Here is a 27860-nt window from a genome sequence, read left to right on the forward strand (position 1 = left end):
TTTCTGTTTTCTTACGTGTATGAGTGTTTTGCCTATACGTATGATCAAGTACCACATGTATGCTTCGTGCCTGAAGATACAAGAAGACAGCACAGAAGATTGTCTGGGACTGCAGTTACAGAGGGTTGTGAGATACCAAGGGGGTGCTGGGAATTGAACCTGAGAGAGCAGCCACTAACGACTGAACCATATCCCCTAACCTAACCACATCTCCAGCTCCTTTATTTTTAATTATGTGTCTCCACAGAGCTAACATACACTCCACATGTGAGGGCACTGCCCATGGAGGACAGAAGTGTTAGAGCCCATGGAAGCGGAGCCCTGGCTGTTGTAAGCCTCCTGATGTGGGTGCTGGGAACTGAATTCAGGTCTTCTGGAAGATCAGGAAGCTTTTTAAATCACTGAGCCATCTCTCTGGTCCTTCATTAATTTTTTTTTTTTTTAAGATTTATTTATGTATGTGAGTACACTGTTGTTCTCTTCAGACACACCAGAGGAGGGCATCTGATCCTATTACAGATGGTTGTGAGCCACCATGTGGTTGCTGGGAGTTGAACGCAGGACCTCTGGAAGAAGAGTCAGTCTTCTTAACCACTGAGCCATCTCTCCATATTATTAATATTCTTTAAAAGTACATTTATTATACTTATGTGGCAGGAGAGATGGTGAGAAGGTTTTCTCAGAGTGAAGGTCATGCAATATGCCTCAGGTACCTTAGGGTTCCAGGTGCTCCACGGGACCCTAGGGGCCCCAGGACTTGGGGTGTTTGAGGGGTTTTATTTGAGGTCATAGGCTCTCAGACATTTTGGTGATTCCAAATCAGCCCAGGCCTTAGAACAACCATTACCATTTGGGCTCCTGGGGGTTTGCATCATTGCTTGGCTTGGGAAGCTCTCTAGGGTCTGAGAATATAGTTCTGCCTGTCTTCCCTCCCAAAGTCTGAGGAGCACAGGGCCAGGTCCCATTCAGATGCTCAAGGAGGGGGGTTATTTCTCAGAGAGAAAAAAATAACCCATGTGTATGTTTATTTATCTAATTAATGTTTTTTTTTTTTGTAAAGTTTTGTTTTGGGGTTTGTTTTTGTTTTTTTGAGACAGCGTTTCTCTGTGTAGCCCTGGCTATCCTGGGATTTGATCTGTAGACCAGGCTGGACTTGAACTCAGAGATACGCCTGCCTTTGCTTCTGGTGTGCTGGGACTAAAGGCGTGAGCCATCACCTCTCAGCACGTGTGGGGTCTTTAAAGGGGGCCTTTTAGTCTAACAATTCAGCACTGGCTGAATTTCTATGTGATCAGAAGGCCAAGTGCTTTTTCTCTAGTGAGGTCTTGAAGAGGAAGAGGTAAAGGGAATCTGTTCTTACATTTTTTAGTCTATTTTATTTATTTATTTATTTAGGTTTTTCGAGACAGGGTGTCTCTGTATAGCCCTGGCTGTCCTGGAACTCACTTTGTAGACCAGGCTGGCCTCGAACTCAGAAATCCTCCTGCCTTTATTTTATTTTTTTTTAATGTATTTATTTTATGTATGTGAGTACACTGTAGCTGTACAGATGGTTGTGAGCCTTCATGTGACTGTTGGGAATTGAATTTTTGTTTAGGACCACTGCTTGCTCTGGTCAACCCTGCTCGCTCAGTCCCTGCTTGCTCCGGCCCAAAGATTTATTTATTATACATAAGTGCACTGTAGCTGACTTCAGACGCACCAGAAGAGGGAGTCAGATTTCATTACCAGTGGTTGTGAACCACCATGTGGTTGCTGGGATTTGAACTCAGGACATTCAGAAGAGTAGTCAGTGCTCTTACCCGCTGAGCCATCTCACCAGCCCTACATTTATTTATTTTGTGTATACGTTCACATGTGGGCACACTTGAGCCTTGGTGCCGGTGTGGAAGTCATAGGACAAATTGCTAGAGTCACTTTGCTCCTAACATATGAGATCCTGGGATAGAACTCAGGTCGTGAGGACGGACAGCAAGTGCCTTTACTCGACCAGTTGCTGAGTCATCTTGGGGTCCGGTCTTTTCCCTTCGGCAGGGTTAGGTCATTGTTCTTCCAGTGCCTGTTTTCCCGACTTCCTGTTAGAGGCCTTCGAAGGAGGAGGATCCTGGGAAATCTGGGGTCAGACATTTGAGCAATTCAGAGAATTGCGGAGGCTGTAAGGTAGAGAGGAAGGGCTTTGGGTCGGCTACAGTGTCTTGAGAAAGTATTGTGTCACTCCGACCTTCAGTTTTCCCTGCGTGTCAAGTGGCTTCTGTGCAACGTGTCAGCTCCAGAGGAAACCGATTTATTCAACAGGTGGCAATTCCCAAGGTGAGCGAGGCTGGCTCAACCCGTGGAGCCAGGACAAAGACAATTCCCCAGGGCGGGTCCCGGGGCGGTTTCCACTTGGGGCCGCGGCGAGGATGACTAGCAGCCGCATTAGGCACCTTTGCCCAGCACCCGGGGCAGCTGGGATCCTCCGGGACCTGTGGGCGGGCGCGAGCTGAGCAAGGGCGCGGGAAGGGGCGGGCCTGGGCCGGGTGGGCGGAGCGGCGTGAGAGCGGCGGGCGGGGAGGTAGGCCGTGGCTGCTGGCAGCGTGGGGCGGGCAGGACCGATCGGCCGGGTCCCCGGGGTACTACCCACGCCGGGTGCAATAGCGACAACTCCAGACCGGGGACTCCGGGACTGGCGGGACCCGAGAGGCGGCTCTCCCAGATCCCGTGTTTCCCCGCACTGAGCGACCGAGCCCAGTGTCCTGCAGAGGACGCTCGCCCGCGCGTTCTCACCACTGTCAATTTGTCACCCCTTTGCCTAGCTCCACCCCTCCGGGGCTGGAAAACCTGGCAGCAGACGGTCCACGGTCCCCCGGGCCCAGGCCCCGCGCTGCCCCTCCTTGTCTCCTCCCGGCCACGCGCTACGAGCCCGGGATGCAGCTCTCCAACAGGGCGGCAGCCAGGGAGGCGGCGAGCCGCGACGTGCTGGCCGCGGACCTCCGCTGCAGCCTCTTCGCCTCGGCGCTGCAGAGCTACAAGCGGGACTCGGTGCTGCGGCCCTTCCCCGCCTCCTACGCCCGCCACGACTGTAAGGACTTCGAGGCCCTGGTGAGTCCGTCCTGATCCACCGTTGCTCGCTGCATCCTGGGCCAAGTGGCCCTGTGGAACCGCAGGCAGGAGCAGCTCCACCCGTGTTAGGAAACACGCCAATTCCCTGGACTTCCCACCCAGCCTGGCCTTGGGGAAGGTTCCCATCAGCAAGAACACTCCTAAACACCCTCGTGCAGACACACTGCCAGGTCATTCGGTGGCTGCTTCCTTTTGTCAGTGACTTTACTCCCAGGAGTGATGGAGTAGCTACATAGTCCTCCACAAAAAACGCTCAAGTGTGGCCCTAAAGGGGCGTTGATCTGAACCAGCTGTTCTGCCTAGATAGGAAGTTGTCCCTCCCTCTGCAACTAGTTAGACTTTGCCCTTCAGATGAAGTTACATATGAACAGTTCTTATATAAACTGCCACGCAGTGCACATAGGCGTTGTTACTTTCTGATAATTTATAATTCGGAGTGCTGGGATGGATTACAGGTTTCAGCACTTCACATGACCCATAAATCATATAATTTCTTTAAGAGTTAGGGTCAGTATTCCAGATGTCAGTTATCATTGTAATCCAAATATTTGGAATTATCTGGAAAGATATAGCTTGCCAAAATTGACTCAGTGAAGAAAATAGAAAGTCTCCAGTAGTGGTGGTGTACACCCACAATCTCAGCTCTCAGAAGGATGAGGCCAGAGCACAAATTTGAGGCTAGCCTGGGCTACAAAAAGAAACAAGCAAACAAACCTTTGCGCCTACCTGCGTCAATGGCAAGTTCTATTTCAAATACAGGAGTAATCCATGATTACAGTTTCATAGAAATTCTTCCAAAATACTGAAAATGTAGTTAGATATGGTGGTAGGCAAACATCTGTAATCCCAGCCCCTGGAAGGTGGAATCGTTCAATTAGTAGTTCAAGGTCAGCCTCAGCAATATATCAAGTTTCTGTACAGCCTGGATTACATAAAACTATCTTGAGCAAAACAAGAAAGCAGGAAAGAAAAAGAGTTTGGAATATCTTTGGTATTAAATCTGATAAAGATAATACAAGGAAAGGAAATTATTGAACAATTCCATTCCCGAGTATAAATGCAAAAATCCAGGGCTTGGGTGATGGCTCAGAAGTTACGAGCGCTGGCTGCCCTTCCAGAGGACACAGGTTCAATTCCTGGCACAAACATGGTGGTTCACAACCATCTAAATCCAGCTCCAGTCTCTTCTGAACTCTGCCAGCACCAGGAATGCACATGGTACACGGGCAAAACACCCATTTGCATTAAAAATATATTGTTTTAAAAAATACAAAACTCACCACAAAATACTAGGACCCCCCAACACACCCTGTAATACAAGGTAATTCATCATCACTGGGTTAAGTCCATGCCAGGAATGCATCACGTTTTCTATGTTAGGAAGTCAGCTAATGTAACCAGCCATGTTATCTGATGAGAGAAATGTTCAGAATGGCCACCGAGTATCTCCCACCGTCTCTGATGGGGCCGTGAGCTCTGGCTTCTCTCTTTGCTTTCATTCCTTGGAGGTCAAGCAACAAAGAAAGGTGGGCCATCTGGCACCACCTGGCCCTTACAATCCTAGCCATGAGTTGAGGATCTCTCAAGTCTTAACCACAGTGCCTCTGCAGGTCCGGGTACAGGAAGTGGGAAGAAACAAGCAACCCGACTTCCGTCCTGCTTTCTTCTGCAAGCTCCTGTTCACTCTTTTGAGTTTGTGGTGTAAGGGACTTGAGCACAAAAGATGCATACGTTTGACAACAGATGTCTATAGGTCAAGTGACTTCAAAGGCTAATTTTCAAAGAAGATGGAGTCCAGTCTGCATTTCACTTTCTGGATCATTTTGTGGCTGGAGAAAGAAACTTGGGAAGCTGTTTTTAACAATCTCTCATTTCTCTAGCTGAAAGCCTTCGAGAAATGATATGAGCGTTTGCCATTCTGGCCACATGAAATTACTTCCTCCACCTACCTAGGTGTTATTACAGGTGCAGTAGCTTTGAACAATTAGTGCCCTGGTGCTAGAGAACCCTTTGATGAACCAAGTCCCTAGCAGTTAGGCGTGGTCTGGTCTTATCCTGCCATGGTCCCCAAAGCCCTCAACTATCTCTTCGATGCCTTGTTTTGAGAACATTTCTACCCGACCAGTTCTTTGATTCTTACACTGAGAATTCTTTGTGTTCTCTGGGCCTGGCCTGGGAGGCACGTTACCCTGATTTGAGGCATGTAATTGAGTCTGTGCTGGCTGCCCAGGCTGAGAGTCTCTGACCTTGTTCCTTGGCACACGGGTTGCATAAGCCCTTGTCAGGCCAGAGGATCTCTAGCCCTCTTGGGATTTCCTGGCCCTTTGACTTTTATCTCCAAACCTACACTGTCATTTGACCACAGACGTTGACACTGGCTGTCACGGCTGTTAAGCCTTTACTTGCTTTCTTCCTTTAGAAAATACCTTACGGTGGTTTTCTGTTAGTCCACAGACCCTTGTGGGGGTGGGAGGTGACTGGTGGTGGCTTCTCTGAACTGACTCCAGGGCTAACTATGCTCAGGGTGTTTGTATCTAAATCAAACCAATGTCCCAGTCAGCAGCACCTTGGGGCTTGCTAGACTCGCAGCCACAGACAGGAGCTGCTGAGCTCTGTGGGTAAAAGTGCTTGCTGCGCGGGCTGAGGACTTGGGTTTGATCTCTGGAACTCGCAGTGGCAGGAGAGAACAGACTCCTGCAAGTTGTCCTCTGACCTCCACAGTCACTGTGGCACACATATGGACACACACACACACACTACGGGAGGCAAAGTAGGCTGACTTCTGTAGATTTAAAGACAGCTTGTTTTATATCACGAGTTCCAGACTAACCAGATTCTGTCTCAGAAAACTAATTAATTAAAATACTTTATTTATTTATTTATTTATTTATTTATTTATTTAAAAACCCTTGCATAAGCTTGCTGCTGTCCTGGGTCCCCTGATACCGTTTCTACTCTGTGTCCAGAAAAGTCCTCCTTTAAGACTCTTGAGAAAGTTTTTCTTGTTCTGTGCCCTGCTTGCAGCAACCAGTCCCCTACCATGGTGGTATTTTATTTATTTATTTTGCATGTGTGTGTGTGTGCATTCAACTGTGTGTGGGTTCATGTGTGTGCATCCATTGGTGTGGAGACCTGAGGCTGACTTCCTCCATCTCTGTCTATTGTGGCAGGATTTCTCGATGGACCTGCAGCTTGCCGATTCCAGCTAGTCTAGCTAGCTTGAGTGCTGGGATTATAGCTGGCTTCCACCCCTGGCAGCTTTTTAGCAGGGATTTTAGGGATTCAAACTCTGGTCTAACAAACACTACCCACTGAGCTATGGCCCCAGGCCCCCACCCAACCCCTCTGCCCCTTTAGTGTGACTCTGAGCATCAAACCCCAGCAGTTAGCATTTGCTAGGCAAGCACTCTGTTAGCCGAGCTGCATGCCCAGTGCTGGTGTCTTTTTAAGGCAAGACTGGCCTGGAATTTGAAATCCTCCTGCCCCAGAGTACTGGGTTCACAGGTGTGCACTACTATGCCTGCTTTTTTCATAACTTAAAAAAAAATGGCTCTCACAAACAGTGCCACAGTAAAACACCCTTCTATGCTAATAATTGTTCACATTTCTTGTTGTCTTCGTGAGATAAACTCTTGAGACAGGACATTGCTGGCTCAAAGACCGGTGAAGCCTGTGAGGAAGGCCTTTGCTGCCTGTTTCCAGATGAGAAATAAGCTATTGACATTTGCTGGGGTACATCACTCTTTCCAGGCTCTCAGTCTCGTCTGACATTGAAGTCACCAGGCAGCTGTAAAACAGCCCAGGTGTCAGGGCGTCATCCTTACAGCATACAGTTTAACTGATCAGAATAGCCCTGGAACTGGAATTATTCTTCATGTTTAGAGATCATATATAGTGTTTTAATTTTCCTGTTAATGATTTGAGGGTTTCCACAAGTGCTCAGGCGCTGTGTAAGGAGGAAATTATAGCACTTAAATTTGGTTTTGCCTAATAAAAATGCTTTAGGTCAATCCCTGATTTATTTATTTAGCCAAATCACATTCTTAGTTTTTTTTTCTTTTTTTTTTTAAGCTTTATTTACTTATTTATTTATTATATGTAAGTACACTGTAGCTGTCTTCAGACACTCCAGAAGAGGGCATCAGATCCCATTACAGATGGTTGTGAGCCACCATGTGGTTGCTGGGAATTGAACTCAGGACCTCTGGAAGACCAGTCCGTGCTCTTAACCACTGAGCCATCTCTCCAGCCCCCAGGACTTGATATTTTTCAGTGTGGTTCTTAGTCTTTCAGATTAACTGCACCTTTCAGTGTTAAGGAGCAAACTCAAGGTACCATACTCAGGTACCAACCGCTTTCTAGTAGTCATCCTAGTAAGTACACTGGTGAGCAGGAGACTGGTTGCTGATGAAGATGATGGTTTAAACAGTGCTGAAGATCCAACCCAGGGCTTCGTGCATGCTGGACATTAACAGTGTAGTAACTGAGTTACATCCCTGGGCTGGTATTAGGTTGTTTGTTTGTTTATGTGTGTGTGTGTGTTTGTGTGCACACATGTACATGTGCATAGTTCAAAAGTGAGTGGACAGAAAACAGGCAGAAGTTGGTTCGCTCCTTCCTCCATGTGAGTTTCAGGGATGGGACTCAGGTGGTCAGGTCTGTCACGTAGTAGTAACAGCCATAGGTTGACTCATATCCTGTTGCCTGAGAATCAGGGATGCTCACAACCAAAGAAGGCATTTCTAAAGAGCTGCTTGTACTTGGAACCACCCTGTATGTATGTATGTATTTTTATTTTATTTTTTTTTATTATTGATGTATTTTCTTTTTCTTTTTTTAAAATTTTTTATTAGGTATTTTCCTCATTTACATTTCCAATGCTATCCCAAAAGTCCCCCATACCCTCCCCCTACGCCCCCTACCCACCCACTCCCCCTTTTTGGCCCTGGCGTTCCCCTGTACTGGGGCATATAAAGTTTGCAAGTCCAATGGGCCTCTCTTTCCAGTGATGGCCGACTAGGCCATCTTTTGATACATATGCAGCTAGAGACAAGAGCTCCGGGGTACTGGTTAGTTCATATTGTTGTTCCACCTATTGGGTTGCAGATACCTTTAGCTCCTTGGGTACTTTCTCTAGCTCCTCCATTGGGGGCCCTGTGATCCATCCAATAGCTGACTGTGAGCATCCACTTCTGTGTTTGCTAGGCCCCGGCATACTCTCACGAGAGACAGCTATATCTGGGTCCTTTCAGCAAAATCTTGTTAGTGTATGCAATGGTGTCAGCGTTTGGAAGCTGATTATGGGATGGATCCCTGGATATGGCAGTCTCTAGATGGTCCATCCTTTTGTTACAGCTCCAAATTTTGTCTCTGTAACTCCTTCCATGGGTGTTCTGATCCCAATTCTAAGAAGGGGTACAGTGTCGTTCTTCTTGAGTTTCATGCGTTTAACAAATTGTATCTTATATCTTGGGTATCCTAAGTTTCTGGGCTAATATCCACTTATCAGTGAGTACATATTGTGTGAGTTGTATATATTTTTAAAGATTTATTTATTTTATGTATATGAGTGCTTTATTTGTATGAACACCTTTGTGCCAGAAGAGGGCATCAGATCCCCCTATAGATGGCTGTGAGCCACCATGTGGTTGCTGGAAATTGGACTCAGGACCTCTGGAAGAGCAGCCAGTGCTCTTAACCACTGAGCCATCTCTCCAGCCCTGTAATCTCCTTCTTACCTCTCCTGGCCTTTCATCTCCTTTCTCCCTCCCCCGCACTGTTCCTATCTTTCATTGAGAAATGCTGGGAAGAAGGCATTCACCACCATGCCCACTCCATAGACTTCCTTTCTCCCTCCCACCCCCCATCCATTGTAAGTAAATCTAGAGTGTCATGTTGTAGGTGTGTGTTAGGTCAGCCCTGCCTGGCAGCCCTCCATGCCTGCTGTTCCTCTCACAGTCCCAGGTGTCATTGCTTATTCCCGAGGCAGATACCTTTTGGCTCATTGTGCAATACTGTCCCCCATACCCCCACACTCCCACATCCCTCTGGCACTTTCCTAGACAATTACTTTTTCCAGGTGTTTTCTCGCCTGCTGTACCTATCAGGGCAGCAGCAACTGCCACCTGCATCTGAGTAACTCTAGTTTTGCCTGGTGATGAGTGTCACCTGTGGTAACATCAGCAGACAGATTCATGGGCCTCCAATCCAGGAGCTGGCGGTAAAGCATCCTCTGGGCTTCCCTGTCATTCAAAGCCAGGAGGCTGAGCTGCCTCCTTCTGGCTCATTCTCTCCCCTGCTCACTGTTGGCTGGTTACTAGACTTCCTGTCTTCCAGTCACAAGCTCTCAGCTCTGCCCATTCCATCCCCCCCCCCCCCAGCCATTTCTGTGGCTGAATCTCTCCTCAGTCTCCGTAGCAGAGTCTGCAGAAGTGTGGGTTGTGAAAGCCAGGCATGGGCATGCGTTCCCACAATCTTAACTTGTGGGGGGCTGAGGAAGGAGAGTTACAGATCATCTCTGCTAAAGACTGAGACTCTGTCTCGGACAAACACAAATCTAGACTAGCAGGTAGGATGATAGGATGCACTTGTCCTCTTGCTTTCTAGAAATTAGGAATGCAGAAGAAAATAAAACAAACCTGGGCTTGCACATTGCTTTTCTCTTCCTTCCTTCCTTCCTTCCTTCCTTTCCTCCTCTTCCTCTTCATCATCGTCCTCCTCCTTCTCCTCTTCCTCCTTCTTTTTTGCTTTTCTTTTTATTTTATTTTATTTATTTATTTATTTTATTTTTTTGAGACAGGGTTTCTCTGTATAGCCCTGGCTGTCCTGGAACTCAGTATGTAGACAAGGCTGGCCTCGAACTCAGAAATCTGCTTTCCTCTGCCTCCCGCTTTTTAATTTTTTTAGACGGGAGTTTACTGCATAGCCCAGGCTAGCCTCCTACTTGAGAGCCTCCTGCCAGATTACACTGTGTTCAAGTAATTCATCTCTTTCCTCTGTCTTCAGTTTAGAGAAAACAAAGATTTATTTTTATTTGTGTGAGAGAGAGAATGGGTGCCATGTGCGTTCAGGTGTCAGTTGCCCGGGGTGCTGGGATTTCAGGCAGCGCAAACCACCTGACATGGGTGCTGGAAACTAAACCTAGGTCCCCTGCAAGAGTGGGACATGCTCTCAACTACTGTATTCCTCCTGGCCCTTTGAGTTCCCTTTAAACCAGGAAACCTCACTTTGCAGCTTCGGTTGTCATCACACAGAAACCACCTGGAGCTGGTGGGCTGCAGTCAGACCCTTGGGGAGGCCAGGATCTTCAGAGCAATAGCCTTAAAAGCTTCCCTCCAGGTCCCCGCACTCATTTTCTCTTTCTGTCCCAGGGGATGTTTGGGCCCAGGATGCCCCTTTTGTGTGCCTGACTGCTCACTCCTCTGGGCGTCCGCTTGCTCTGCCTCTCACAGTCCTCCTGTCACCCCTCTTCCACGCACCCTCCTGGGGGTGAGTTCCTTCCACATCTGCCCTTCCTCCAGAACGCTTATTCTCTTCCACCCAGGAATTGGCAAACACATCCAGCCAGGATCTATGGCTTAGATCTCTTGCCCGCATGGAAGCTTTCTGTCTCCTGCTCCATCCCATACTACACACCATGCACTTCTTTCTCTGTGCCATTGACAGCCCAAAGACAGAGCCAGTAGCTGTCTGGGTTGTATTATCTGGGAAGCAGAGTCGGGGTTACACGATTGCTTAGCCTCCCAAGCAGCAAAATCTGGCCCAGTTCTTCCCTTGCAGAGATGCTCAGGCCCTCTAAACAATTCTGTTCATTTGGTAGAAGATGTTGAAGCCAGGGAGGCCACCTGGTGTCATGCTTTTTTTTTTTTTTTCTCGAGACAGGGTTTCTCTGTGTAGCCCTGGCTGTCCTGGAACTCACTCTATAGACCAGGCTGGCCTCGAACTTAGAAATCCGCCTGCCTCTGCCTCCCGAGTGCTGGGATTAAAGGCGTGAGCCACCACGCCCGGCAGTGTCATGCCTTCTTGCCCCGCCATGGAATGGCCAGCTCTATGACCTAGGCAAGGTACTCAGAACTCCAAGCTTCAGTATCCTTGCTTTGAAATGAGTTGTTATTAATAGTGTCTTAGGGTTTTCCTGCTGTGAACAGACACCGTGACCAAGGCAACTTTTATAAACGACAACATTTAATTGGGGCAGGCTTGCAGGTTTAGAGGTTCAGTCCAGTATCATTAAGGCAGGAACATGGCAGGGTCCAGGCAAGCATGGCACAGGAGGAGCTGAGAGTTCTACATCTTCATCTGAAGGCCACCTAGAGAAGACTCTCAAAGCCCAACCCCACAGTGACACACTTCTTCCAACAAAGCCACACCCACTCCAACAAGGCCACACCTCCTAATAATGCCACTCCCTGGGGCCAAACATATTCAAACCACCACTATAGTTGTTGTTGTTGTTGTCGTCGTTGTCGTTGTTGTTGTTGTCGTTGTTATTTTGAGCAGAGTTTCTTTGTGTAGCCCTGGCAGTCTTGGAACCCACTCTGTAGACCAGGCAGGCCTCACACTCACAGAGACTTGCTTGCCTTTGCCTCCAGAGTGCTGAGATTAAAGGCGTGTGCCCCTACCGCCGTAGCTAGAATGAATTATTATTGAAAGGGGGATACAGCTCACTTGGTAGAGTGCTTGTCTAGATTTCGGGAAGCCCTGTGTTCCACGCCAGCATCAGGTAAACCTGGCATGGTGGCACACCTGTAATCCTTGCACATGAGAGTGTGATGCTTGAGGCTAACCTCGTCTACATAGCGAGTTCTAGGATAGCCCCAACTATATAGTGAGACACTGTGCTTCAGATATCATGTAGGTTATTGATCCACTGAAGCAAATCCTTGCCATGTAGCCTTGGCTGTCATAGAACTCCTGATATAGACCAGGCTGGTCCTGCCTGTGTGGTCTTCCTCCCTCCTAAGGGCAGGTCTGTGCTACCCTCCCATTCCCCTCCCCCCAGATCATCTTAGATGTTGTTGTTGCTCATCTGAAATTCCCCTGTAACTGGGCAGCTTGTATTTTGTCTGGCATCCCTTCTTGTGTGGTTTTACTCACATAATGTAGACAGGAAGACTCTTGACTTAATAGAGCAGAATAATGTGGAAAGTGCCTCGGGCTGTATAAGGAGGCTCAAGAGTGTGGGCATATGGAGGCCCAGGGAGGCAGGGCACAGCCAGGGTCCTCTCTGGGCAGGTGGCAGTGGGAGGGTCTGGTAGATGACTTCCTACGTGGAGCTGGGGTGGGGCCTGTGTCCAGATTGGAGCTGGTTGGAGTCTTTACCATTTGTCCGAAGGCCCCAAAAGAAGTCTAACTACTGCTCTTTTGTGCTCTCTGAGCCCAGGACTGGGAGGAAGGTAGGGCTGTGGCTCACAGGATGAGGTGAGAGAGCAGGAGTGCTAGCAAGTCAAGGAAGTGGCTGAGCGCTGGCTCCGGCTCCGGCTCTGGGCTAGTGAATGTGTAATAGAAAAACAAACAAACTGAATATTGACCGCAGAAGAGAAGAGGAAATCTAGTGTCCTTCGTTATTCTTTTTTTTTCTTCTTCTCTTTCCCGTTCTTCTTCCTTTTCTCCCTCCTTTCCTTTTTTTTCACGATAGAGCCTTATGGATCCCTGGATCCCCGGGCTGATGCCCAACTTGCAGGAATGACCTTGAACTTCTAATCCTTTGTATCTACTGTATACCAGGTGTTGCTGTGCGGTTAAATGCAGAGCTGAGTGTCAAGCATGGAGTCTCTTACTTCTTTTCTTTTGTTTTATAGGTAGCATCTTGCTTTGTTGTCCAAACTGGCTTCAAACTCACAGCAACCTTTCTGTCTTGGGCTCTTGTGTCTGGGATTACAGGGGGTGCTTCCCAGCCTGACTACAGAATATTATTATTTTCCAATACTGGGGATTAAACCCAGGGTCTTGTGTGTGCTAGGCAAGCAACCTACTGTTGAGACACATCCCTAGCTTGATTTTATTTATTTATTTATGTCTGTTTTACCATATAGTTCAAGCCATTTTTCTTTCTTTCTTTTTTTTTTTGGTTTTTCGAGACAGGGTTTCTCTGTGTAGGCCTGGCTGTCCTGGAACTCACTTTGTAGACCAGGCTGGCCTCGAACTCAGATATCCACCTGCCTCTGCCTCCCGAGTGCTGGGATTAAAGGCGTGCGCCACCACGCCTGGCTGTTTTTATTTTTTAAAGAATTATTTATTTAATGTGTATGAGTACACTGTAGCTGTCTTCAGACACACCAGAAGAGGGTATCAGATCCCATTACTGATGGTTGTGAGCCACCATGTGATTGCCAGGAATTGAACTCATGACCTCTGGAAGAGCAGTCAGTGCTCTTAACCACTGAGCTCTCTCTCCAGCCCCTCAAGCAGTTTTTTAAATCACTAACTAGGTAGCTAACCCGGGTGGGCCTTGCTTGATTCTGTACCCTTCTGCCTCAGCCTCTCCACTTTGTGTATATCCTCTGCAATGAGTTCTTTACTCGTATTTCATTTTCATTTGTGTGTGTGTGTGTGTGTGTGTGTGTGTGTACAGTTAGTTGTGCCACTGTGAACATGTGGAGGTCAGAGTGTGGGGGTCAGCTCTCTCTTTCCACTGTGTGTGTCCTGAGGATGGGACTCAAGTTGTCAGACTTGGCGGCTGTGGGAAGCCACATATGCCATTACAAGATGGCGCTGGCTACCGCTGGCCACCGCCTGTAAATTCGGGTAAACAACCAATGTGCGCTTGTGCATAAGGGTTTCTCGCCAAGTCACAGCCCATCCCGGGGGAATGTAAATGAGGTAATGAAAGCACAACCAATCAGGTATTGACACGCCACTCCTAGGCCTATATAAGCAGCGCCAGTTCTGGGGCTTGGGGTCTTTCTCCTTCGCTATCAAGCTCTCCCAATAGACGTGTGCAGAAGAATCCTGTTGTGGCGTCCTCCTTGCTGGCGAGTCGGGCGCCCACAGGCGGCAAGTGCCTTTGCCTGCTGAGCCGTCTCACAACCCAGCGCTGAGCACTTTTAAATAAGAATTACTTGCTTCCTTCTCCATTTTCCAAAATTCCCCTCTCCATGCCTCCCAGAAGTACAGGGCCTGGCACTGAGTAGATGCTCAGTAAAAGGACCTCCTGCCTGGGCGGGGACTGGTTGTGGAAGAGGCGGGGCATAGGAGCAAGAAGTAAGAACAGCACCAACCCCTCTGTTCATGAGGGGCAAGGTACCACTCATCCAGTGACCCCTGCCGCCTCCAGCCATCCCACGCAGTAACATTCTTGTAGCTGAGGGCATCATTTATAACAGGACAGAGACTAAACCTGCAGCAGCTTAGGTTATGTTTTGTACCAAGTGAATAAAACAGATCATAACCTTTTAGAATTGAACATTGTCAGGGTTTGGTATTATTTAGGTCGGAGACTACCTCTTGGAAAATTCCTCTGGATAGGAGTGAAGTTTTCCACCTCACCACTAGAGGGCGTTCAATCACCATTTTATCTGGGATTCTTGCTAATGGAGGCTCTTTTTCCTTTCAGCTTGCAGACACTGGCAGGTTACCCAACTTGAAGGAACTTCTACAGTCCTCCAGAGACACAGACAAACAGGCCTGGGACCTGGTGAGCTGGATTTTATCCTCCAAGATCCTGACAATCCACAGTGCCAAGAAGGCAGAGGTAAGACTTTGAGGGTCACAGGTTCTCAAGGTTGGCTGCTTTGTGACGCGCCGATGCTCACCACTGGGCAGCTGGTTGAAATGTCAGATTCATGGGTGTCACCGTCAGAGATCTCTGGAACTTACACCGTGGACCATTCCGCTGTGTGGTTTGGCATGGGTCTCCTCACCTATAAACTTGGATAACTATGGTGTACGTCAGTGGGGCAAATGTTCTCTTTGCAGGTATTTCTGTTAAGTGACGGGTCCATCCATGCCTTAGGAATGTCTCTCCATGGCAGAACACTTGCTTAGCCATACACAAGGTCTTGACTTCTATCCTGAGCACTGGAAGGGAGGGGAGGGGGAAGGGGAAAGAGAGGGGATCAGCGAGAAGGTGAGGAATTGGCTTAGTCCAGCTGTTAAACAAAAAAGTATCCTATATAGTAGTAGGATCCTTAAGTTTTAGGGTTCAAATCCCATTCCAGTCACTCACCTTAAGGCCATAGTCTTCTCCCAGAGGACCAGTGACAGAAAAGATGTTACCCCAGCACAGTTTCTGGCAGAAGCCAGATGTCCTGAAATTTAGGCATCCTTGCCTGGTTGGAAGCTCACAGGGACAGGCTGGGATAACAAGGTCCAGAGTAGATCGTGTGGTGTTCTGTCCTCTGATGCAGCAGTGGGACGCTTCTCTGTGCTGCTACTGAGCTAAGCAATTTCAAATAAGCACTGAATTTTAAAATAAAATGTTTTTACATTGGGGGGCAGTATGTGTGTAGAGGTCAGGGGACAACTTCTTGTTCTACCATGGAGGTCCTGGGATTGAGCTCAAGTTATCAGGTTTGGTGGCAAGCATCTTTTTTTCCCCACTGAGCCATCTTGTTTGGCCCTCAATTTAAAATATTAAAAAAATTTTTTTAGATGAATTCTTTTATTTGACACATTATACAAAAAACTTATATGCAACTGCATAAAAAGAACCACGTTTTCATATTACTAAAGACAGTGGTCAAAAATAATGAATTGGGGGTTGGAGAGATAGCTCAGCGGTTAAGAGCACTGACTGCTCTTCCAAAGGTCTGGAGTTCAAATCCCAGCAACTACATGGTGACTCACAATCATCTATAATGAGATCTGATGCCTTCTTCTGGGGTGTCTGAAGACAGCTACAGTGTACTTACATAAAATAAATAAATAAATCTTTGCCAGGTGTGGTGGCACATGCCTTTAATCCCAGCACTCAGGAGGCAGAGGCAGGTGGATTTCTGAGTTCGAGGCCATCCTGGTCTACAAAGTGAGTTCCAGGACAGCCAGGGCTACACAGAGAGGCCATCCTGGTCTACAAAGTGAATTCCAGGACAGCCAGGGCTACACAGAGAAACCCTGTCTCGAAAAAAACCAACCAACCAAACAAAAATGAATTGCTGAATGGACCCCAGGATTTAATGCAAAAAACACCTTGTACAGAAAATCTTCAGGCTTCTAACTTTGCTGAATCCAGCACTGCATGTGTTTCCTTATACTCCTTCTCTTCTTCTAAGTCTTCTCCACTTTCTAATATCTGAATATGGATATATATGCAGCCTCTATCCGGTGCTGGCAGTCTGGGATCATCATCTGGAACTCTTGTAGGATCTCTGCCGTCACCACCACCTCCACCTCCTCCTTCTTTTTAAAGATTTATTTATTTTATGTATATGAGTATGCTGTTCTCTTCAGAAACTGAGGGCATAGGATCTCATTACAGATGGTTTTGCCACCATGTGGTTGCTAGGAATTGAACTCAAGACCTCTGAAAGAGCAGTCAGTGCTCCTAACCACTAGCCATCTTTCCAGCACGGCCCACACCCACCCCCTTTCTTAATGGCATAGTTGTCACCATCTTCATTCTTCATGTTTCTAACCTTTTCTTCTTGCTGCCTTGCTCTGTTCTCACACACCCCTTCTTTGATTAGTCACTTCACCATGCCAGTCTTGATCTTGATCTGCCTCATGCAAGGATCAGCTGTACTCCCTAGAGCACTGCAGCCTGTTTTTATTTTAAAGATGTATTTATTTTGTTTTAGTTGTATGAGTGTTTTTCCTGCATGCATGTATGTATGTATGCCATGTCCATGCCTGATGCCTGAGGAGACTAGCCAGGGTGTCAAATCCCCTGGAACTATAGTTACAGATGGTTGTGAGCCAACTTGTGGATGCTGGGAACTGAACCCCCGTCCTTGTACTGGCTGGTTTTGTGTGTCAACTTGTCACAGGCTGGAATCATTGCAGAGATAGGAGCTTCAGTTGAGGAAATGCCTCCATGAGATCCAGATGTAAAGCATTTTCTCAATCAGTGATGGGGCCGGGGGGAGCCCATTGTGGGTGGTGCCATCCCTGGGATGGTAGTCTTAGGTTCTATAAGAAAGCAAGCTGAGCAAGCCAGGGGAAGCAAGCCAGTAAGTAACATCCCTCCATGGCCTCTGCATCAGCTCCTGCTTCCTGACCTGCTTGAGTTCCAGTCCTGCATCCTTTGGTGATCAACAGTGTGGAAGTATTAAGCTGAATAAACCCTTTCCTCCCCAACTTGCTTCTTGGTCATGATGTTTGTGCAGGAGTAGAAACCCTGACTAAGACAAGGTCCTCTTCAAGAACAGCAAGTGCTCTCTTAACCTCTGAGCCATCTCTCCAACCCTCTGCTTTTGGTTTTTGGTACAAAGTTTCAATATGTAGCCTATGGTGACTATAAAGTCATGGCAGTCCTCCTGCCTCAGATTCCTGGGATCACAGGGATGGGCCAGGAGGTCCAGCTCTAGAATTCAATTCTACAAGCATCTAAATGTTACAGATTTTGATCCCAGGGGTTCTGGTATCACAGGGACATACAACTTTGCTAAGTGGTAAGATACAGGGGTGGGGCATGGAAAGGAAGTCTGTATTCCAGAGTGGTCTGGGTTACTTCCTTTGTTGAACTGAGATGCAATGATTTCTTCATACTCAACTGGGATGGAGGCCCTGTGGGATGCTGGGCATTGCAGCTAAAGCAGATGTGATGTGGCTCCTTTACTTTTGGTGACGAGCCAATTTGAAATGTGGGGTGGTGTCTGGGTGGGGTTGGAGAGATGGGTCATGGCTAAGAGTACTCGCTGTTCTTGCAGAAGACCTGGGCTCAGTTCCCAGCATCCACATGCATCTTGCCGCTGTCCTTAACTCCAGTTCTAGAGGATCCCATGCCTCTTCTGGCCCTAATGGGCACCTGCTTGCGGGTAGTACATATACATAAACAGGCACACACACAAACACAGGAATAGAAATAAGTGCAGTTTTTAAAATGTGGGGGCGTTAGAGCGCAGGAATGCCAGCTTTTTATTTTGCTCAAGTCAGGACCTCTGACATGTGTTTTTACTTTATAAAAGGACATTTTAGCTGGCCACATGGGTGCATACCTGTAGTCCCAGGCTGGCCTTGAACATGATATGTAGCCGAGGATGACCTTGAACTCATGGTCTTCCTGCCTCTAGCTCCCAAACTGGGGGCAGTGTGTAGGCTTGTGCCAGCACGCTGGCCTTTGGGAGGACACTTCCAAAACACACTTACCAGTGTCCCAAATAAAGCTGTGACTCTGTTTCCCTTTCATGTTTTCAAGTTTGAAAAGATCCAGCAGCTGACCGGCGCCCCTCACACACCTGTCCCCACCCCGGATTTCCTATTTGAAATTGAGTACTTTGACCCGGCCAACTCCAGATTTTATGAGACCAAAGGAGAACGAGACCTAATCTATGCCTTCCATGGTAGCCGCCTAGAGAACTTCCACTCCATCATTCACAATGGCCTGCACTGCCACCTGAACAAGGTGAGCCTGGAGCACCTGCTAAGGAGCGCGGGAGGGGCGTGCACCTGCTGAGGAGCACAGGGTGGGTATGCTGGGTCCCTGCTGGGGGACTGCTTGTGGAGAGTACATGGGGAGGTAGGTTTCCGGAGGCCACAGCACTCAGAGTGACCAGTAGAACTGCACTGCTGTCACCTGGCCACCTGGGTGTCACCTCTCAGGCCACGGCTGACCTTCTGCCTTGGCAGGCTCTCTGGGAGAGTCCCTTGATGGTTATGGTCAGGGAAGCATCAGTGACTCCCAGCCTTGGCTCTGCATTTAGATCTCTTGAGAAAGTTTTAAAAATCCCACTGCTGGGGTTGGGGAAGCAGGAGGAGCTGAGAGTGCTTGTTGCTCTTGCCTAGGTTCTTAGTCCAGTTCCCGGCATCAACACTGGGCAGCTCACAACTGCCTGTCGCTCTGATTCCAGAAGATCCAGCGCCCTCTTCTGGCCTCCATGGGCACTGCACAAACATGGTGGCCATATAGACAAGCAGACACACATACAAATAAATAAAAAGTTTAAAATAAAGGAAAAAAAATACCAGTACCCGGAGGCCTTGGGATGTAGCCCAGTTGGTAGAACATTTACTTGCTATGCACTAGGCTCTGAGTTCAGTTCCCAGCACTTACATAAGCTGGGTGTGGTGGGGACGACCGAGAATCCTAACACTCGGAAGTAGAGGCAAAAGGCTCTCAAGGACAAGGTCGTCCTGGGCTACATAGACTGTTTGATGTTACCCTGGGCTACATGAGACCTTTTCTCACAAAAACAGATGAAAATCCTGGTGCCAACTGCATCCCAGACAAGTAATTGAGATACTATGGGGGTGGGACCCATCAGCACGCTTCAACTCCGCAGTGGTCTTAACCTGTGACTGGCCCTGGTCACGCAGTGTGGACCCTGGAACAGCAGCATAAGGATTACCCAAGAGATCCTTGCTGGAAATGTGGAGCCTCACTTGGATAAGCCAGTGACAGCCCACACTTTAACAGGACCCGCTATACGACCATAGCATTGTTGAGCCTCCATTGACCCTGAGAAATTGCGAGGTACGCCAAGATCCACAAAGAAGAGGTTCTTCCGTGGAACAGCTTTCCTCTCATTTTTATGAGTCAAAACAGTGGCAGTCATCCTCTTTCTTCTGACACTTATTCTGTCCCCAGGGAAGGAGTAGGAGGAAGATGGCAATCTAGAGTTTGTAGCTAAACAGGCATGGTAGCTTTGCAGGCTGTCTGAGTCTGTCCCCTCTTCTGTGGCACCCGTGACCACTACCCTCTGAACACACGGGAGGGTTGGAACGGTTTCTTTATCTTCCAGGCTCCAGAAGAAGCAGCAGCTGCTATCATAGGCCAGTGGAGAGGGCATCTGAGGTAGTGGGTGCTATGCCATCCCCCACCCCCACCCCCAGGCGGAGCAGCATCTGTCTTGTCTTGATGGGCCGGCTCCAGGAGCCTGGGCTCAGCTGCGGCTGATGTAGCCCCGAGGCTGGGGAAGCTGCTTCCAGCCCTGCTGCATCTGATTAGTGAGGGTGGGTTGAGAGGAGGGTGAGAGGCTTGTTTATGTCGGCCCTGGGCTGACTATTGGCCAGGCTACTGGAATCCAGGGGTCTCTGCCTTACCCTGCAGCTTGTCTGGAGAAGTTGCCTGAAGTTCATAGTCTTCTACACTAAACCTTCATTCAAGTACCCAGGCAGTGTGCTGCTTATGTGAATCTAGGGGGCCTTGGCTACGTGGACTCAATCTCTGGCCTGTCCATTCCTTTCAGTGAAGGGCTCCCTTGAAGTAGCTCCTGTCTGCTATCTTGCCGGTGGAAATGTCCTAGGACTCTCTCATGCTCTCTGCTGACAGCAGCCAGGCACAAAGTTTTAAGTCTCAGGATAGGAAAATATATGTAGGACTTAAGTGGAGGATTAATGGGGCGGGGGAGGAGCACCAGGATGACACTGGGTGAAGGTGCTTGCTGCTAAGTCTGATGACCTGACTTCCATCCCCAGCACTCACAAGGCAAAACGGAGAACTAACTCCCACAACTCCGTTATCCTCTCACCTAAGTATGCAAGCCATGGTGCACATGTGCATGCAAGCTGGTGTGTGTGTGTGTGTGTGTGTGTGTGTGTGAGAGAGAGAGAGAGAGAGAGAGTGAGAGAGAGAGAGAGCGCACTTGTGCATGGGGGCATGAGTGCGCACACGCGTGCGCAGACACACACACACACACAACGGAGCGAGCAATATTCTTGGATGTCTTCTTAGTCCACACCAACACAGTGTAAAACTTACCCTGCTATTCTTGCCAGACACCCCACCCCCCATTTAGTCCTAGTTTCTGTTCAAAGAGACTCATTTCTTTTTCAAGTAGTAGGGTGTGGCTTTGCTTTTGCAAACCCCTAGGTGTAGCTATGTTTAATGCATTGATACAACAGGAATGACTCTGTCCGTTATAAACAGCAACACCTGTGATGGCATGTCCACCCAAGGCTGCCCCCATCTCTTGAATGCCAGATAGCCTGAGCAAGCACATTTTGTGGTTTCAGAGGTATAATGGTCGATGATGGCAGAGCAGAGGGAACAGGTAGACACGGCATCTGGAGCAGCAGCTGACAGTCCACATCTGCATCTGCGAACAGGAAGTAGATCATACTTGAAACCTTAAAGACCATCCCCCAGTGACACACTTCCTCCAGCAAGGTTATGCCTCCTAAGCTTCCCCAAATAGCCACCAAATGGGCACAGAGTATTCAAATGTCCAAGGACATCTCATTCAACCACCACACCAGGCCATCTTGAAAACAAATCGCCAAGCTAGAGGTCAGAATGAGTGTGGCCTAAAGCCCACACCCTGGCCACTGTCACCTCAGAAAGCTGAAAAGGGTGTGTTTAGTGAAGTAGGAGATGCTCAGAGGTTAGGGAGCAAGCACAGGGTTTAGTCTGTTGTCAGCATGGCAGGAAGCATGGCTGCCTGCAGGCAGACATGGTGCTGGAGAGGAAGCTGAGAGTTTTACATCTGGATCTGCAGGCAGCAGGAAGAGACAGTGAGCGACCAGCCTGGCTTGAGTTTCTGAAACCTTAAAACTCACCCCACAGTGACACATCCTCCAACAAGGCCAAATCTACTCCAACAAGGCCACACCGCCAATAATACCACTCCCTGTGGCTTTTGTACATTATGTCGGGCTTTTTGTTCGTGTGTGTGTGTGTGTGTGTGTGTGTGAGTGTGTGTGTGTTGCTGAGGACTGAACCCAGGGCCTGTGAATGCTTACACGAGGGCTCTACCACTGAGCTACACCCCAGCCCTACCTTATGTTTTTGAATCATGGACTAAAGCTCATGGAAGAGGAACCCTTACCGCCATTTTGTAGGAGTAGAAACTGAGACACAGAATTTATGTAACCCGTTGGAAAATTGAAACTGAGGTCTGTTTGAACTCTGATATCATTGTTGGTTTTTCCGTTCAACCTTGACCACAAGGTACAGCTCGTTGGCCAGGCTAGGTGGCCAAATCCACAGTCGGTTAAACTGTTGTCAGATGGGAATGTGTTTAGTAACAGGCCCTATGATGACATCAGAGGCTATTTGATTTTATTGTCTTAAAGGGGCTGGAGGAGCGTGAAATTCTCTATGTTTACAGCTCTGTGGAAGAAGGACATGTGCCATCTGTGACGCCAACTCTCAGTCACTTTTGTGTGTTTCTCTTCTGTCATGTCTGCTATTCCAGACTTCTCTGTTTGGAGAGGGGACCTACCTCACAAGTGACTTGAGCCTGGCCCTCATTTACAGTCCTCACGGCCACGGGTGGCAACATAGCCTTCTTGGCCCGATCCTGAGCTGCGTAGCTGTGTGTGAGGTCATCGATCATCCAGATGTCAAGTGCCAAATCAAGAAGAAGGGTGAGTGCGTATTTGGCCCAGGCCTGGCTGCAGCCACTTGCTCCTGGCCCAGGAGTGGGGCGGAGGACCACCACGTGCTTACAGACAGGTTGCTCCAGAGCAATGCAGGGAAGAGGCTGGCCTCCAAGGAGGGCAGTGTCTTCTCAGGGATTGAACATATGATAGAAAAAGATTAGATATACCTTTAGTCCCAGCACTTGGGAGGCAGAGGCTGGTAGATCTCTCAGTTCGAGGCTGGCCTGGTCCACAGAGTGAGTTCCAGGACAGCTGGGACTATAAGGGGAGAACCTGTCTCAAAAGACAAAAGAAAACAAAAACAAGAAAAAGGTCAGATGCTACAGGTAGGATTCAGGGAGTGCTGGGGGAGAGGCCGACATGGGGCAGCTGAGTGGGTCCAAGTAGCCAAGGGAAGCTTTGGGAGGGAAGCAGGATCTGACAGATGAGGGTGCAGAGAGGAGGAGCGGGCAGGAGTGTTTGCTGCTCCTCAGAGGACCTGAGCTCAGCTCCCAGCACCCATGCTGTGGGACCCACAACCGTCTAGAACTCCAAATTCAGGGAATCCAACACCTTCTCTTGGCTTCAAGGGTCCCAGACATTCATGGGGTGCATGTACATACATTCACATAAAACACTCATACATAGAAAACAAAAATGAAGAAAAGGGACAGGACAAATAGAAGCTAGTGTGTAAGGGGAGGGCATGGGTCCCTAAGAGTCAGAATTGGTGTTATCCTGGGCACTTGGCATCTGCAGAGGACACTGGAGTGGGCTGGAATCCCCAGGTGACTGCAGAGGCATCTGAGACCATGGCCTCTCCAGGAGCAGATAACAAGGAGCCACTTCAACTCCACTGCCCCGAGGTGTCCCTTACACCATGTGCCCTGTGCCTCCCTCTGGGTCACCCTCCCCCAAGGCAGAAGAGTCATAGGACTGTCATACCAGTCTCCAAACTGGGCTGTTGTCTTTACTAAGAAGAGGAAAATTCAAGACACGGGCTGTTCTGGCCTCTAATATGAAACAACTGGATCCTGAGGAACAGGCCCAGGTCTGACACCATCCTCCCAAACCAGATAGCACGGATGCTCACTCACTCACTCACTTGCTTGCATTTGTAATTCTTAGCAAGTTTGCATAAGAAAAACATGACTCTCCAGCTTCCGCTGCCACAGAGCCCTGGCTTGTGTTTGGTAAAAAGTGAAGCTCTCATGCTGGCTGCCTTCCCCCCTCTCTTTTAGCTTCACCTAGCATTCACAAGGCCCTGGGTTCAGCACATGCACATAAAGTCTACAACAAAAAAGCAATTTGCTGGGTGTGGTGATGTAAGCCTATAATCTCAGTTCATAGGAATTAGAAGCAGGAAGATCAGAACATCAAGGCTAACCTTAGCTACATAGTGAGTTTGAGGTTAGCCTTGGCTACATGAAACCTAGTCTCAAAATCCTAAAAAGTAAAAGGATAAAGCCAGGTATGGTGGTGCATACCTTTAATCACAGCACTTATGAGGCAAAGGCAAGCTGATCTCATTGTCTACAAGAGTAGCCTGATCTACATAGTTCCAGGCTAGATGGAGCCACACAGGGAGTTTCCATCTCAAATTTTTTTTTTTTTTTTTAAAAAGCACCTTCAATTCCAGTACTTGGGACAGGAGGGTCAGGGGTTAAAGGTTATCCTCAGTTACATACCAAGTTCAAACAAATAACCTGGCAGAAGTGGTGGAAGTAATTTTGTTTACTTGTTTTTGTTTCTGTGTTTGTGTTTTTCTTTTTTTTTTTTTTTTTTTTTTTTTTTTTAAAGATTTATTTATTTTATGTAAGTACACTGTAGCTGTCTTCAGACACTCCAGAAGAGGGCGCCAGATCTCGTTGCGGATGGTTGTGAGCCACCATGTGGTTGCTGGGATTTGAACTCTGGACCTTCGGAAGAGCAGTCGGGTGCTCTTACCCACTGAGCCATCTCACCAGCCCGTTTGTGTTTTTCAAGGACAGAGTCTCACTATGAAGTAGCTCTCTAGCTGTCCTGGAACTCACAGTGTAGACCAGGCTGGCCTTGAGCTCACAGGAAATCAGCCTGTCTCAGGGGCTGAGTTTAAGAGTGCTGGGATTAAAGGTATATGCCACGAGGCCTGCTGGAAGTGAGTGTTCTGAGAGCTCACTCTAGCTAGCGGGGCTTATTCAGAATGCCTCCTGGGCCCAGGGGAGGTAGCTCAGTCAGTGGAGTGTGCACCTGGCAGGTATGAGCCCCTGAGGTCCTTCCTCAGCACAGCATCCACCTGCTAAGATGCTATGGGTCTGTAAGCCCAGCACTCAGAAGGTAGAGACAGGAGGATCAGAAGTTCATGGTCATCCTTAGTTAGCTGTTTAATTCGGGTACATGAGACTTGTCGAAAGATAGATGGATGGATGGATGGGCGGGTGGGCGGGCAGGCAGGCTTCCATCTTTGCTCCCTGGTAAGTCCTTGTTTTGGTCCTAGGATGTGTGATCCTGATCTGCTATTTCAGCCTTCAGCTTGCTTCCACCTTCTGCTTTCTCCATTAGATGGTTTTATTTTCTTCTCTTATATTTTCACATTCTTTTCCCCATCTATCTTTCTCTGCCTGCCAGAGACTCCTGCCGTCTGTGCTGGGTTCACATATGAACACAGGTACATACCTCAGCCTGCTGACCTTCTGTGCCTCAGGACACATTTCTATTCCTAATTTGCTTAGTTTGTTATTGTGTTCCCCGCCCCCACCCACCACCTGACAAAGTATGCTCTACCTTCCTTTTTCAGATTCCAAGGAAATAGACCGCAGCCGAGCAAGAATCAAGCACAGCGAGGGGGGAGAGATCCCCCCTAAGTACTTCGTAGTCACCAATAACCAGCTTATGCGGGTGAAGTACCTGCTGGTGTATTCCCAGAAGCAGCCCAAGAGGTAAGAAGATGGTCCCTCCCTGGGTTAGGAGATGGCTGCCGACTGTGTTCAGTCATCAGCATCCCTTTCCCCAGCCTCAGGTCTCCGGTGTATGTAAAGCATGTTTCTCATAATGCTGGATGACAGAGGAAGAAGTTGGGAAGTCAGAGAAGATGCTCAGGGTCCTCAGGTGGACTGGCACTAAGTCATTTTAATGCATTATTGGAGTCTGCAATGTAGCTTCCTCCAAACCCACAGTGTGTGTGTGTGTGTGTGTGTGTGTGTGTGTGTGTGAGAGAGAGAGAGAGAGAGAGAGAGAGAGACAGAGACAGAGAGAGACAAAGAGAGACAGAGAGAGAGAGAATGAACCAGGGAAGCCAGAAAAAGGCATCAGATCCCCTGAAGCCGGAGTTCCATGCTATTTAGTTGAAAAAACTCTATTCCTAACTGATTATCCTTAGCGAGTGTTTCCAGTGCATGTTAGATGGCTTAGAACACCTCCCGGAGTAACAAAAAGATTCCCCAGGCTGATAAGAGCGCATGCCATCACACTTGACAACTGGAGTTCAGTCCCTGCGCCCCACATGGTGGAAAGAGAACCGATTCCCATGGCTACACACACACACACACACACACACATGCGCGCACATTAGTAAAAAAGTGATTTTAGATTCCCCAGCTCAGATTTGTATCAGTTCATACATAAAATACCTTTGCTAAGTCACTGTCTGGGCAGAACTGGGTCATCCTTTTAGATAACAAACCCTTATCTAAGGAAGAAGAAGGAAAAAAAATGATTTATAAAAGGTGATTAGAAGAGCTAAAAAGGGACAAGTCGGGTGAGCTCATTGCGAGCTGTCTTGGTGCATTTAGAAAATGTCCTGTTGAAAGGTGTGTTGGCGGTGCCAGGGCAAACCGCCCCGGCCCTTTCCAGCCGCACGCACGAAGCTTCACTTAGCAGCTCACACAGAAGATGAAATTCATCCTGTCGTGTTCTCTGAGCCAGAACTTCTTGCATACACTTAAAACAAAAATGTTTTTCCCGAGTTGCCAACACTCTCTCCCTCCGGGCAGGGCCTCGAGCCAGCTCTCCTGGTTGTCCAGCCATTGGTTCGTGATCATGATGTCCCTGTATCTGCTGCTGCTGCTCATCGTGAGTGTCACCAACTCCTCTGCATTCCACCACTTCTGGAAGAGTGTGAAGAGATGATCCCAGGTGCTTGGAGTGGGGCCACTCACCGTGTGCCTTATGGAAACTTGTCCTCTACCTCCTGTGTGTCACATCCGGTCAGGTCGAGTCTGGGGACCGTTTGCAGGGGTGCACAGGACGAGTTTTATATGCCATAAGTGTACTGATTGCCTTTGTTGATGTGCCCAGACACAATCCAGTCAGTGGGGGATCCCTGGCCCCTCACTTGTCAGTTTCAGGGGTGCCCTACCCTCTGTTTCTTCCTAAATAGTCTAGGGAGGTGGCTCTTCAGCCAGAGCCAAAGGAAAAAGTCCTGCTGCATTTAAAAGTGTCCAAGCTGTCCGTGGTGTGTTTACAATCGCCCAGATGGAGGCCGGCCCTGATGCTAATGCCTTTTGGAAGACAGAACGTGTGCAACGGGAACAATAAATCATTAGGCGACTGCCTTGTTTTGACTCAAGACACCCAAGAGGGACAGTCGTGTTTCTCATAAAAATATCAGTGGGATCGTTTGGGGATTCCACCGGCTTTAGTCTGCGGGTGCAAAACATTTTAACAGTTTTCTCAGATCAACAACCGTCTCTGCCACAGCTGTACCCCCTCCCTCCTTAACCACACAAGAGGAGGAGCCACAGGCGGGATAACAAAATGCAGATTTAACAGTTAGCAACTCTGTCATCTTTTTCTAAAAATGACCAACTGCTGATTACAGCTCAAACGGAACCAAATGTTTGCGTTTCTGTTTTTGTTGTCATTTGTTTGACAAGTTAGCCTCTATGAGCCAAATAGAGGGGGAGATGTGTGAACCTGGAGCACCAAGTGGCTGCATCCACAGCCTCTTTCTGGTTTTTGTTATGGAGAAGGGTCCAAGCCATAGGCTCACCGGGGTCCTCATTCCCACAAAGCTGCCTTGATACCCAACACTCTAGGCTCTCAGGGGCCCGGCAGCCTTCACAGCAGAGGCCTGCCTCAGTGGTCTCCACGGGCTGAGCCTCCGTCCGAGAAGCCTGAGGTTGAGTGGTAAGCAGAGGCCCAGCCATCCTTGCTGTGGTGTTTATCCCTCCTTCCTGCCAGGCTTCAGCGGCAGAAGATCCCTGTCTGCTGGGAATGGAGTTTCCATAGAGAAGGAGAAAATCATTTTTTTCCTATAATTTGTAAAGCTTGTGAAAAAGCCACTATCGTGATTTTTTAAAATCAAGTAGTGGGACATTTAAAAAACAATAAAGATATTTTCCTAAATACCAAGTTGTCTGTGACTGTCTGCAGCCTCAGCC

The 27860-nt window shown here is 48.3% G+C and overlaps 1 protein-coding gene and 1 pseudogene across 3 annotated transcripts; one reads left to right on the plus strand and one right to left on the minus strand.

Annotated features, from left to right (window-relative positions):
* The first annotated feature begins 2101 nt into the window (after positions 1-2101).
* Parp16 (poly(ADP-ribose) polymerase family member 16) lies at positions 2102-27825 on the plus strand. Of its 3 annotated transcripts, XM_085844713.1 has the most exons (7): positions 2102-2310; positions 2796-3081; positions 14657-14794; positions 18398-18604; positions 22335-22506; positions 25277-25418; positions 26445-27825. In XM_085844713.1, the coding sequence occupies exons 2-7, from the start codon at positions 2908-2910 to the stop codon at positions 26605-26607; spliced, it is 996 nt and encodes a 331-aa protein (XP_085700839.1). In that variant the 5' UTR covers positions 2102-2310; positions 2796-2907; the 3' UTR covers positions 26608-27825. The 3 variants fall into 3 exon arrangements, with proteins under 3 accessions (XP_085700839.1, XP_085700838.1, XP_021027483.1); XM_085844712.1 differs by lacking the exon at positions 2102-2310 and having other exon boundaries at positions 2547-3081; XM_021171824.2 differs by lacking the exon at positions 2102-2310 and having other exon boundaries at positions 2547-3081; positions 26472-27825.
* LOC110301386 (tubulin-specific chaperone A-like) lies at positions 16247-16772 on the minus strand (annotated as a pseudogene).
* Positions 27826-27860: the final 35 nt, after the last annotated feature.

The sequence above is a fragment of the Mus caroli genome, unplaced genomic scaffold (genome assembly GCF_978045245.1).
Source record: "Mus caroli unplaced genomic scaffold, Mus_caroli_1 scaffold_11, whole genome shotgun sequence".
NCBI classification, from domain to species: Eukaryota; Metazoa; Chordata; class Mammalia; order Rodentia; family Muridae; genus Mus; species Mus caroli.

What these genes read in the sequence shown, in the direction of transcription:
- Parp16 (XM_085844713.1), top strand. Translation starts at nt 2,908, where the DNA reads ATGCAGCTCTCCAACAGGGCGGCAGCCAGGGAGGCGGCGAGCCGCGAC. An exon ending in GTAAGGACTTCGAGGCCCTG is followed by an intron (nt 3,082 to 14,656) that starts GTGAGTCCGTCC and finishes TTTTCCTTTCAG; the next exon opens with CTTGCAGACACTGGCAGGTT. An exon ending in ACAGTGCCAAGAAGGCAGAG is followed by an intron (nt 14,795 to 18,397) that starts GTAAGACTTTGA and finishes CATGTTTTCAAG; the next exon opens with TTTGAAAAGATCCAGCAGCT.